The following is a 13711-nucleotide window of genomic DNA, read 5'->3' on the forward strand; positions in this document are numbered from 1 at the left end:
GAATATGATGACTTGGCCATCATGTTTAGTTCAAGGACATGGAATTGCCCAATTCCTCTTGCCTAATGGCACCTTAATTACTGTAGCAGAAGCTTTCTACGCTCCTATGAGCAAATGAATTCTATTCGGAAACGCATACTGAGAACGGAAAAGAGTTCCTTTGCATTACCTCTAATGATTGCAAACAAAGACCGTTAATGTTTGGATCCGTGGGGATCTAATTAACGTAAAATAAAGATAGAGAGAGAGAGACACAAGAAGTATAGTGGTTCGTCTCCCGCCTTAGCGGGAGACTACGTCCACTTGAAAGCTTAACTATGTGTGTTTGGGCTTTGCGGCCCAAGGGGATTACAAGAGATGTAATGGGATGTTGAGTAAGTGGGAAGGAGTCTCCTTTTATAGGGGAGGGAGGCTCCTCCTTTTACATTTTCTTCAATGTGGGACAAGAAGTCCCATTCTAGTCTAAAAATACATATTGTGGAGGCATATTGGCAAGGCCGGAAAGGTTGCTTCTCGGCGAGGTATTGGCCGCTTCCGACTACCACAGGGTAGGTTGTATGTCGGGCTAGGGTATGCATGTCGTGGTTGGGCCCCACCATGGCTTGTGGGCCCCCCTAGGAGGGTGTTACTTATGCTTGGTGAGATAGCAAACTAGCTTGTTAGTAGAGGTATCTACAAGTCCCCGAAGTCCCCAAGTAAGAGGAGCTTCTTGGTTGGGGAGTTATATACATGATGTCATCAAGCATAAGTAACGTCCGAGAGGCTGTACTATTGCGAGCCAGCTTCATGCACATGGCCTTGAAATTACTTCTGGATCAAGAGAACTCGGTAAGATATTGGAGGTTTGGTTGCACTATTCTTCTGTTTAAGCCAAGATTTCCATTCATTGACATGCACTTTTCCTTTCTTAAATTTGAGTTCTTGTTTTACCTATAAGAATGCCACATGTTAAAGTTAATTAATACTCCAGTGACATCACAGTTTGAGTTCTTGTTTTACCTATAAGAATGCCACATGTTAAAGTTAATTAATACTCCAGTGACATCACAGTTTGAGTCCTTGTTTTACCTATAGGAATCCCATATGTTAAAGTTAATTAATACTCCAAGTAACATCATAATTTCTATTACAGGAGAAAAGTTTTGGGTTAGGATGTTGTTAGATACAACTTATTTATATCATGTGTGAAATTGACCACCAGATTTGAGTGGTCATAACGTATGATATGAAGCAACGTTTCACAGAGTATGTTACAATACTAGCTGGTTTATTGGATTGATGTTATGCAATTCTGCAAACTATTTAAGGTCATACTCATATGGATATGATTGATTAATGACTGCTAAATTAATTTTGGGTAAGACTAATTTTTGATGGATTTTAAATCTATTGGTTTGCTCTGCAGGTGCCAAAGCCCTATACTAAACCTCTAAAAGAGAAATTCCATTTCTAATGACGAGTTCCAAGTGCAAGAGTAGAAAAGATTTCAAGATTTGGGGAAGTAATCAGGAGGATGCCTATGATTTAGTTCACCAATAACCAAGTGATTTAGTTACTTCTATATTGGATTTAGTACAGACAATCCCTAAACTCTTTTGAATTAGTATATAGTATTTGATCTAACTACTTTGAACTAGTACTTATTGTAAGGGAATACTTTGAGTTATTACTTTAATTTATATATATATATATTTCTTTTGTCCACTCATCTTTATTTAATGAGTTAAATACTATTTACTCCCTATACTTATAGGGTTTCATCGTTTCAGTCCCTGACGTTCGAATTTCACCTAAAAACTCCTCGAACTCTCAATTTCCTCCTAATTAGTCCCTGCCGTCAAGCTCCGTCCAAATTATCCGTTAAATTGTTGACGTGGCATCCATTTCACACTAAAATGTCTATTTTACCCTCATGGTTTTTTTTTTGTTTTTTTTTCTCTGTTTTTTTTTTCTTTTTCTTTTGACCCCTTCTTCTTCCAACTCTCTCTCCCCCTCTCCGTCTTCTTCTTCCTCCAAAAACAAACCCAACTCTCTCTCCATCTTCTTCTTTCAACTGGAGGAGAATCTGGACTTGCTCGCCATCACCTCATGGAGCTCGAAGTTGTTGGATGCTTCACCATCTTCATCACCGACGATTATGAAATCGGCGAAAATCCAAAGCAAACCATCCTCAGATTCTTACCTTCTCCTAAACCAAATCAAATCCCTATCAATACCAACCTCAACCTAAACCAAATTGATCAAATCCAACAAAGTCCAAATCTTTACAACTCCCCAGATTCTTACCATCACAAATCGGTCCAGCCCGATCCCGATTCCGATATGTCTTTGTAGGGGAGGCGGCCGAAGCGATCCAAGTAGCGGCGGGGGACGTGGAGGTCGTGGTGGTAATGGTGGAAAGACTAGAGTCACTGATCGACCATTTGCCTAGAGTTTCAAAGTAAGTGAAAGCCTCCTCCTCACCGATCTCGACTTGGAGAAATTTCCGATCCGGTTGTCGTCGTCGTCGTCCTCCTCCTCAACGCCGTCTTTCCACTACGCTCTCCAGCCAAACATGTAGTACAGAATCTGGGTTGTGGGATTTGGTTAAGAAAGTGGGTCGAGTACTGCGATATGGATGTTGTTGGTTTTGGTGTTGAGCTTGAAGAGGTCGAATCAAAGAGTAATGAGGTCGAAGTAGAGAGAGAATAGATCAGAGAGGAGCAAGAGAAAGTCTTGGCCAACGACGTCGTTGTGGGTCCTGGGCCGCATGCGCTCCGACAAGGGCTGGCCGCGGCGGTTGAGTTTTTATCGGAGGTAGTGGGCGGCGGGGTTTCCGGGACGAGAAGTTTGTGGCGCTTGGGGAGTTGGGAGGTTGGGGTGGACTGTTGTTCTTCTGGTTCTTGTTTGTCTTGGGATTCTGAATTTGTGGATTGGGAGAGGAAGAAGCAATCGAGATTGGGTTGAGAGGTGGCGGTGGGAGTGGGGTGGTTGTGGAGGAATTGCGGTTGAGAATCCAATCGGTGGCTTTGAGAGCAGAGTTGCCGCCGCTGGCGGCGAGGGCTTTGGCGGCGAGGTCGGTGGGGAAGCCCATGCTTAGCAGCTGCTGCATTTCCATCTCGACATGGTGGAAGAAGAAGGGGTAAAAAGACAAAAAGGAAAAAAAAGAGACAAAGAAATTAAAAAATAAAAAATAAAATCAGTGATGAGGGTAAAATAGACATTTTGACCTGAAATGGATGCCACGTCAGCATTTTAGCGGACAATTTAGACGGAACTTGACGGCAGGGACTAATTGGGAGGAAATTGAGAGTTCGAGGAGTTTTTAGGTGAAATTCGAACGTCAGGGACTGAAACGATGAAACCCTATAAATATAAGGAGTAAACAGTATTTAACTCTTATTTAATATAACAAACTACATATACCCCCTTAATAGGATTTCAAAACACAAAAAACTCCACAACATTTGGTTTTGAACATTTAAGGACAAAAGTTTACACTTAAGGACAATATGCTCTCCACTTGCCACATGTCATAAGTTAATTTACTTTTTTACCCTTAACTACTTATTTTGATATTTTGACTTGTAATTCCTTTATAAGAATTAAATCTTACAAATAAGGACAATATGCTCTCCACTTGCCACATGTCATGAGTTAATTTACTTTTTTACCCTTAACTACTTCTTTTGACTTCTAATCCTTTAATATTACTTTTTTTTTTTAGAATAATCTTTTTATGTTAATTTGTTACCATGTGTCAATAAGACATTTATAATTTTAACCTTCATGCATGGATAACTAAATCTTAATAAAGAAAATTAATCCAAACTCTTTTTGTTCAAATCCAGCTGCTTGCTACTGTACTTGTACTCGTGTTATGCTACTGCAGTCGTCATCGCCTAATCCTGCTACTGCACTAGTTCAATCCTGCTACTACACTCATACTCGTCCAGTTCTGCTACTGCACTTGTACTCGTGTCCTGCTACTGCAGTCGTCATCACTTAATCCTGCTACTGCACTAGTTCAATCCTGCTACTACACTCGCTGCACTAATACTCGTCCAGTTCTGCTACTGCACTCGTCATCGTCTAATCCTGCTACTACACTTATACTCATCCAGTTCTGCTACTGCACTTGTACTCGTGTCATTCTACTGCAGTCGTCATCACCTAATCCTGCTACTGCACTCATACTCGTCCAACCCTGCTACTGCACTCGTCATCGCCTAGTCCTGATTCCCAATATCACCATTCAAAACTAACTCAACCAACTTCCAAACTACCATCACAATAATAACAATTTGGCAAATTCAAACATTATCAGGGAATCCCATTTTCAATCGCATCAACCAGGGACATTCAACTATATTTCACCCACAAACTCCAAGGCCTTTTCCAATAAAATTTCAACTCACCTTATTTACAGTAACAAGAAATGGACCTCAAGCTGTTGTCCTCACTTCAAGACAAGAACACAACAATTCTTGAGAAATTCCCTTCTCCTCAGTTTCACCAACTCTGTAAATTAAACGTATCAAGCATCAGTTCTCATGCTAGCAGTAAGAATCGAGCTAGTAATAACCTAAGGAAACCCGAAATCAACACCGTGAACAATTATTCGAACGGAGATTGTAAACACCCAAATCCAACTTCCCCCAAAACGTAATCGAATTCAAAATCTATCTACACTAACATGTAGAGCTCAGAGAGGAGATTAAGTTTCATACCATGCATGGCTCAGTCCCTAGCCGGATTCGTCGGAAAATTCCCAGAAAGTTCGCCCGAAAGCTTGAGACTTCCAGCTTCGATTTGACTTCATCTGAGCTTCTCTGTGAAAACCCGAACCATAGATGTGATCGAGATACCGAGACCATTCGAACGTTAATGGTCCGCCTCTGCATCACCGCCGGAATTTGCAGAGAACCCGCCGAGATACTCAGAGCTTTCGAGCTTCGAATAGTAGCCGTCCGACGTCGGATCGAGAAATTAAGGACATGGATCACATCGCCGAACAGATGATTCGATCTCTGTCGGGTAGATCGATTGGGTCCCTGATCTGCAGAGGCTGCAGCCGAGGCCGAGCTCGAGAATGGGTCGAGGCGTCGAGCTATCTTGATGCGCATCAAATCTGTTTTGGGTTTTCGTTTCGGTTGTTGAGTATTATGCCCAGTGGCATGAGCGTAAATTGTAATGAAAATTGGGCATTTTAGTCAGTTTCTATCAAAATTCGAAGCCAGGCCTGCTTCATTTGGTTTTGGGCCTGAGATTGTGTCCTTATTTGTATAAAACAAATTAAATGTGGGTTTTTTGTGTTTATATATTTGGTTAGGTGCTACTATGTAATTTTCTATATTTAATAATGTATTCCTCGCCATAACCAAACAAGTGCAACAAAAATGAATTTTCTTGTTATGGACAAGAGAACCTACAATGAGAAAAGTAAAGTTCCTCGTCATTGAGTACGTTTAGGGAGAAATGGTTTTCTCGCTAAAAGGATATATAGTGCGAGGAAAATAAAATTTCCTCATTGAAGATAGCTTATAGCGAGGAAAAACTTCCTCACCCAAAGCTATCTACAACGACGAAATTATGTTTGTCTCAAAAAGTGTATTTTAAATTTTTTATTATTTATAATTTCTAAATTATTACTTATCATTAGCGAGGAAATAATTGTTTAGCGATGAAATCTATTTTATCGAGAAATATATTTAACGACTATTTTCTAGCCCTCAAAAATTTTCAATGAGGAAAATGTATGAGCTTAGGCGAGGAAAGAAATTGTAGGTAAAGAATATTGGCGAGAAAAAAATATTTTCATCGTGAAAAGAGCTTGGCGAGGAAATAGTATTTTCCTCGCGGAAACTTTTCTTGACCACCCTACTGCGAGGAACTGACGACCAAAATATTTTCCTCGCAGAAGCACTACAGCGAGGAAATTTTGATTTTCAGCGACAAACTTATTCCTCGCAAATTAGGTTTTCTGTTGTAGTGTCATTAAGAGCAACAGTAGTCGAAATGGAGGGAATCGAAAAATTGAATTTTGGCCGAGTGCGGGAAGTCAATTAGGGCAGCAGCATTTATCAAGTCATAAAACTTAGACAACAGAAACACACAACCATTGTTTGAAGAAGAGTTGCACAATAGACATAGAAAAGTTGTTGTCTGAATATATAGTCAGACAACATCAAATACTAACATTATATGAATAATAATCGCACAATAGAGTGACAGACACAAAAAAACTATTGTTTGAAGATATAGTTAGACAACATCAAATACTAACATTATCTGAATAATAATCGCACAACTGACACAGAAAACCCATTGTCTGAATGAAGTTACTCAGACAACATCAAAATGCCACCATTGTCTGAATAATAATTGCACAACAGAGAAGTAATAATTGTTGTGTGATTAAAAACAATCAAACAACATCTTTTCTCAGCCATTGTGTTAATCAGCCTTTTACAACATCAATGTAATAACTGTTGTCTGAATTGATTGATTCAGACAACATCAAAAAAATAATCATGGTCTGATTTATAATTGCACAACAACAATGTAACAACTGTTGTCTGATTCAGAAATTGGGACGACAAAATAATTCTTGTTGTTGTCCCAAAGTATCAGACGACAGTTAAAATTTTTGTAGTTGTCTGAAACATGTTGTCTAATGCCATTATTGACGTAGTGACATCTCCCTCCTTGTAGGGTTGTTATGATATCATCACTCTCTGGATCGTTTCTATACCATGCAACGTATCCACACAGAAAATTGGGCATGATAAGTATTCTACTGGCTAATCCCGATAATACGGTTTTTGGTGGCTCTGTTTTATCAGGAGCACCGCTCATAGCTGCGAGTCCTATTCAAGTAAGTCTTTCTTCTTTCATTTGGGTGACATTGGAAGTGAAACAGCAGAAATTACTGCCTTAAGATTTCCCATAATCTTGAAACCATGTACCCTTGTTCTAAGACCCTTACGCCCCGTTTGGTTGTCCGGAATGTTACAGTGGGAAAAGGAATGTACTAATTTTCCTTTCAAGGATGGAATGGAATTGATTTAGCATTTCCATTTGTGGTGTTTGGAAGGATTCAAGACTTGAGATTGGAAAATGGTTTGAGAGAATTAATTTGTTAATGAATTTCCAATAATGTCCAATCAAATTAAATATGGAAGATTAAAAATGAATTAGTGGAGATATGAATTATTAATTGACCAGATTTTATAAGGGGCTAAACGAGTAAATTTTCAATTCCATTGAGTGAATGACTCAATGGAATTGAAATACCACACCCTAGATGGTATTTCTATTCCGCCTCTTTTATGGAATTGAACTCCAGTCAAATCATTTATTTTACTTTCCTTTCCAGACTTATGATTTAACCAAACACGACAATTTAATGGAATTGGAAACTATTTCACATTGTAGATTTGATTTCCTGGTTAACAAACGGGGCCTTATGGGTAGAACAACAATAGATTGGGAATGGACTAGTCAAATATCTGCTATTGATCGAAATAGTCTTTCCAAGGTAAAAGTGGTGCTTGTGTTAATTTGTAAGGTCCTTAAATTATTAACCTGATATAACACCTATAATGGATCTTATTTAAGAACTAATCAGCTGAACTGTCACGTTGTCCTTAAATTTCAATTACAATCAGTCTCATGTGGTTTTCGACTTCTGCTACGCCTTCAACTACTTGGCCATCTCTCCTACATAATGATAGCTCATTCTCAGAGCTTTCGATCAAGATATACACGAAGAGTTGAACGCAAAAAGGAGGCCCTCAGTCGCATCTTCTACATACACGAGTGTAACAGCTGGTCCAGACCTTGCACGGATTCCTGCACAAGTGATGCCGATCCAAGAAGTAGATCGGGATGGGACTCGTATTCAATATCGACCAATATCTCCATATTTCAACAACAGTCGAGATGGGACTCGTGTTCAATATCAACCAATATCTCCATATTTCAACAATAGTCGGGATGGGACTCGTGTTCAATATCAATCAACTGCTCCAAATTTCAACAACAATCTTCCTTAGTCTTAACAGGTATCTCTCTCTCTCTCTCTCTCTCTCACACACACACACACACTGATACACACGCGCACATAATTATATACGAAACACAAGACACCCCCGAGCCGAGGACATAGACAGGAGTTTACTGATATCATCTGTTTGCACCTTTTCTAGGTCTTTGCTGACTAGTGATCTAAAGCCCATATGCAGTGTAAGATTTCTACCGATGATTGAGATACATACCCGCAAATGAGATCTTGCACCTGTTGCTATTTCTGTAGTTTTCGTGTTGTAGTTAACTTTCATAGACTTTGTAATTTGGTTTTAAGGTATGGCATTAAGTGCCATCGATAATTAATTTGCCACCTTTATCAAGACACCAGCATATGCTTCTATGCACGAATGCAACCGTTCTGAAGAAATAACTGATATTTGTGTTATTTTGAGTAGATGGTACAATTTTATTGTGAAATGTCTTGTTTTTGTTTTTTTTTTTGTTTTGTTAGTTAGTTAGTTTTTTTTTTTTTTTTTTTTTTGAGAATGAACTATTGCGTGTGAATTTGGACCATCAGCTAAGCAAATCTTAACAACATAATATTGTTGATATATGCCAAAGATATTATGCCTCAATCATATAATGTACATGTCAACCTTTTGTCTCTAATGGTAAATTTACACAGACAGACACACACTAGGTAAATTATTCCCTTTGCCAATGGCATGTTATGTTTTTTGAGAGTGTTAATCAGGTATGTTCTTGTTTGCGTGAGTGAGCGAGCTTGATATGTGGCAACATATCATGCCAGCTAGATATCTGGCTAGAGAGCGTCGATCTCTGCCAAAACTGTATGTATAATTGTATACACAACTTATGCTAGTCTAAGAAGATGAAATCTTTTAACATTATGGTGTTAAGCGAGTAGAATAAGACATGAACAAATGGAATACGTACATTACATGCAGGCTGGAAAGAGTAGCAGTATTATGACTACAAGGATGAGAAGACGAGAAATACTACCCAGACACATCTGGGTCATACATTAGCAAATAACTTATAAGTTTTGGCATCGAGGCTTATTTGTCTTATAGCTGCAACTGCACCTATAATTCCCAAGACTGAGAATACCACAGCAATTGTGATGTTCAACCAGTAAATGGGGCTTCGTTTCGATGGCTTAAATGTCAAGTTGAAGAGAACAGCAGGCAAAACGAAGTCAAGAGGGATAAAACCAAATGCCCCAATCACTGAATTGATATCCCCAAAAAATGGAAGCATTGCTGCTATGGCTGTTGCTAACATGACAGACAGTGAACGGGAGATTAACCTCGGGATCACATTGCGAGCAGACAACTCGTTTCTTGTTGGGTCTGCAAATGTTGTCTCTAGCACTTCATTTGTGGGCTGCAGATATACCTGCAGTAGAAAACAATTTTAAACCAGAGATAGCAACACTGAAGAAAATGATAGTTCAAGTGGCGGTGATCATTATTTTACCACACCCACAGCTGAAAGTTGGAACATGGTGAAAACGTTGGTCATGAAAATGAGCCACTTTGGGATCAAAGGCTTGCCATCATCCAAGAAGTTGCTAAGGATGAGGCCTTCAGCTTTGTTTCCAAATGCCCAATAACCAGAGATAGCAACACTGAAGGAAGTCGTCGTCACAACAGCATAACAAACAGATAGTCCCTTAAACATCTTTCCCTTCACTGGTGCTGCTACCGTTGCCTGTTACCAAAAGTTATAGTGAATTAGTTTCGCAGAGATAGCGAGATCTTGTGTAGGGTATTTTGGGATGGAGATTGTTTATAACTTTTTATTGTACGAAAAGTGCTTCCAAATAACCATATATAGAACAAAGTATTCTCTAGAGAAGAAATTTTAGTGCTTCTCTCGGAAACACTTTGCAAGCGAATATGCAAGAAGCCCGAGTTTTTAATGAAAAATTTTATGTGCTTCTAATCAATAAAAGGTTCCATGCTTCATACTGATTTGAGGACTACCTCCAAACAGCCCCAAATAGCTAACTATATATAGCTTGTTTCTATTATTGTTACAGTCATAGTATCGCATTTGAATCCAAAACAAGGCTGAGAAAAACCTGAATTTCTGGAATAATGCCATTGCCATATATTGTAGCAATGATGGCATTAGCATTAAAGATCCCAAAAACGCGACTTACAGTGCTGCTCTTCAAGGAATAGTCCTTTTGGGACCCTTTGGAAGAATTTCCTGGCAAAATGCACTTGGAATTTTCATCAATCTCAGACAGTGCTATATCAAGTACGTGAACTGACATCAATCAGATAATAAGTATTCTGTTGGTTTTACCAATGTAGATGCAAGCAGCAGTGGCACAAACGCTATAGGCTAGGCCAAGAAGCATGGACACAAGGTTAATGTGCCTGAGTGAGTGAAAAGATGGGATTTGGGCCAAAACCAGCATCAAGCATCCAAATATGATTACAAACTCATAAAGCTTCATACTCCCATTTGGGCTTGATAGCAAGTAAATTGACTGCAAAAGAAAAACAGAAATAGAAAGGAACTACAAGCAGTTAAACTATAACTAACCACGACAGAGAGCTTACGTATAATATATAGTAAAGAGAGAAGAAGACAAAATTAAGGGATGTAAACGAAATTAATGGAAAACCATTACCTTCATGCATTGTCCTCCCAAAAGAATAGAGGCAACAACAGCACCATAGCATACCAGAAACTGAATTGGTCCAACAAAATACCAACACCATTTCGGCCCTGTAGTGTTCATATTCTTTTATGATGAACAACCCTAGCTTGGTAACAATCACTTTGTTACTGCTAGACAGTAACAGTTTTACTCGATTCAAAATTACAATTATCATACCCCCATAACATGAAGAAAATATGCGTACTCAAGTTTCTGATTAAGATTTCAGTAATTCAGAGTGCTCTCTAACCAATTATGATAATATATAAAAATAACCAATTGAGCATAGTGATAATATATAAGTAAGTACCTAGAATGTCGTGAGCAAGGTCTCTGAATCGGAAATGGCGATGACCCAATTGAGCATAGTGTTCAAGAACTAGAGAGATTAAATTGTAGGAATAGAAAGTTACTGATGCTCCAATAACCAAACAGAAAATCCCAGTCGTCCATCCGAGGAAGGCAAAAGCATATGGCAGACTTAGAAGATCTGGACCAACGATTGAAGTTGTCAAGTGATAAGCACAGTGTACCCATGATCCTGCATCAAGTTAATGTTAACTCAAATTAATCTCAGTGACTTAGATAAAGGGGGAAGAATGAAAAGTGATAATATTAATGTAGAAGCTAGAAGATCGATGATGATCGAGGTCCTTAGGATTCCAATTAAAGAAAAAAAATGGGCTAAATACAAATTACTACCTTGTGGTTTAGGTCCAAAATCAATTCAGTCCCTGAACTTCTAATTTCATCTAAAACACCCCTGCACTTTCAATTTTGATCTAATAGGTCCAATTTGTTAGTTTTCCGACAATTGAGTTATTTAACTTGTTAATGTGGATCATATATGGCCTATGTTTTATGATGTGGTGTCGAGGTGGTCTGCCTTGTCAATTTAGGAGTGAGTCCTACTATTAAAAATAAATAGTTTTTCAACAAATAATCCAACTATTTGAAAGAATATTAACAAATTGGACCTATTAGATCAAAATTGAAAGTGCAGGGGTGTTTTTGATGAAATTAGAAGTCCAGAGACTGAATTAATTTTGGACCTAAACCACAGGGTACTAACTAGTATTTAGCCCAAAAAAAATACTAGAAACAGAGAGCAAGTCATATTACCCTTGGATTTAAGAACAAAAAGAGCACCGGCATTAAGTTGCTTCTGTTGGTCATCATCATGAGCTTCTTGGCCAACCTTTGCATGGTCCTCTACTACTTGATCTTGAACATGTGCAGCTACCGAGCTTGTTGTCACCATTTTTTTTTTTTTTTTTTTTGTTCTTAGCTTCTTTGGGAGGAGAGGCCTAAAGCATTACAAATTCTAATATTCCTATAGAGTTTGTATCACATTCTTGATGCGGGAAATCTATATGCTGAAAACTAATATCATACCGCTCTCACTCCACCGAAATGAGAGAGATCTCGAGAGAGAGAGAGAGAGGAGGAGGAGGAGGAGGAGGGGGTGTTTATATATGAGGAAATATATATAGCCGTGTTGCTTGTTTATCAATTGTCTAAAATAGAAAATAATAGCTTCTCTTTGTGTTTAGGGATAAAATGTTATTACTTAGAATGATTAAGAATTGGAAAGGTAGAGGTGGATTTTGCATGAGGATTCTATAAGGCTTCTATAACGTGGAATGGAAAGGTTGCACCATATCAATGCACCATCTATGCTTGAATCTTGAAAATTTTCACTTACCACCGATTTTGACATTATATGGCCAAATTTGAAGTTAAAATAAATAAAATAAAAAGGATCATCTTTGATAAAAGGGTAGCATTACAAAGCAACTCCATGTGAAGTAGCCCGATAAGTTAATTTCTTTAAGATCAGTATAACACTTCATACAACCCCAATAGACAATAACACAGCCAAAATAAGTAAGAGTACATAATAATCAAGGAAAGCTGTACCCACATCCTAATCCAACCGTGTAGTAACTTTACTATGCAAAAACCCAGGCGAGGATATCCATTTATGGTACATTTACTTATTTGGAATGAAAAAGTCATGAATCGGAGACAACTGAATGGGAAAAGAAAAGAATCGGTCAATCGGTATGAGAATCATTTATAAATCCATACTCCCCATTGGTTATCAAATAAAAGGTTATTTAGAAATCGATTCTTGATAATGAGGAACCCACACCTATTCAAATACCTATATATGTTAGTAAATGCAGGAATCTCATACATGAGAATCATTCTCATATCTATATATGTTAGTAAATGCAGGAAATCTCATACACCATAATCATTCCCATTTCCATTCCAGGTAAATAAACGTGTCATTAGTTTAGAAGTCAAAATTCTTAAAGAGTTAAATCCAATGTTTATGGCAACTACGCTAAAGAAGACTCTACAAGCCCAAAACCACAAAAGTGAGTGGGCTCAAATCCACGAGTTTTTGTTTTTAATGAAAACTTGACCAAGCAAGTGAAATGCTAAATGAAAAGAAAGTTACCAAGAGAATGAAGGTAGGACATGCGTAAAAAAAGTAACTACCCTCTTATCATAAGAAGACAAATTAAAAAAACTGGTGAGAGGTAAGACTCAAACACTAGACGTGGAGATTCCATGTTAGACTGCTCGACTAGCCTTACCACACCAAATCGTTAATCCACGAACCTTTTGTCATGCATAAACCTGACATTGAATTTCAGTGAATCCATCATTTGATGACATTCATTTTAATTTTTTTTGTTCATATAGTAACAATATCTCACATGTTATGAATGTGGTGATTGAGATTAGTTATTACATATAAAAAGATATGACATCATCATCGAAACATAATTTATTTGTTGAAGTAAAGGACAATTTATTAATAATAATTAGCGATTAGAATCGCTTAAAGAACATCCCGTAAAAAAATCGATAGCATCCATCAATTGACACTGGTCAAAATCAAAATTAAGGGTAGTCTGAGCTAAGAGGTGAACCACCTTATTGGCCTGGCGGTTAAAATAAAGAGATTTTGTCCATTTACCTTAATTT

General features: G+C 38.0%; 1 protein-coding gene and 1 long non-coding RNA gene across 2 annotated transcripts; one reads left to right on the forward strand and one right to left on the reverse strand.

Moving 5' to 3' along the window:
* The first annotated feature begins 765 nt into the window (after positions 1-765).
* On the forward strand, positions 766-1704 carry LOC133733390 (uncharacterized). The gene is made up of 2 exons (XR_009857673.1): positions 766-828; positions 1133-1704. It is a non-coding gene; the product is annotated as an uncharacterized LOC133733390 (long non-coding RNA).
* Positions 1705-8930: 7226 nt separating this feature from the next.
* LOC133730567 (GABA transporter 1-like) lies at positions 8931-11969 on the reverse strand. Its single transcript, XM_062158132.1, has 7 exons — positions 11831-11969; positions 11019-11249; positions 10679-10776; positions 10348-10534; positions 10118-10248; positions 9511-9744; positions 8931-9429 (listed from the first exon to the last, which is right to left on the reverse strand). Exons 1-7 carry the CDS (start codon positions 11967-11969, stop codon positions 9049-9051), a joined length of 1401 nt encoding a protein of 466 aa, XP_062014116.1. The 3' UTR covers positions 8931-9048.
* Between the last annotated feature and the right edge of the window lie 1742 nt (positions 11970-13711).

Source organism: Rosa rugosa, chromosome 2 (assembly GCF_958449725.1).
Source record: "Rosa rugosa chromosome 2, drRosRugo1.1, whole genome shotgun sequence".
Taxonomy (NCBI): domain Eukaryota; kingdom Viridiplantae; phylum Streptophyta; class Magnoliopsida; order Rosales; family Rosaceae; genus Rosa; species Rosa rugosa.

Coding starts and splice junctions, on each gene's coding strand:
- LOC133730567 (XM_062158132.1), bottom strand. CDS start 11,969: ATGGTGACAACAAGCTCGGTAGCTGCACATGTTCAAGATCAAGTAGTA. Junction 10,249..10,347: donor TGCTGCTTGCATCTACATTG/GTAAAACCAACA, acceptor GCATTTTGCCAG/GAAATTCTTCCAAAGGGTCC. Junction 9,745..10,117: donor GCATTATTCCAGAAATTCAG/GTTTTTCTCAGC, acceptor TTTTGGTAACAG/GCAACGGTAGCAGCACCAGT.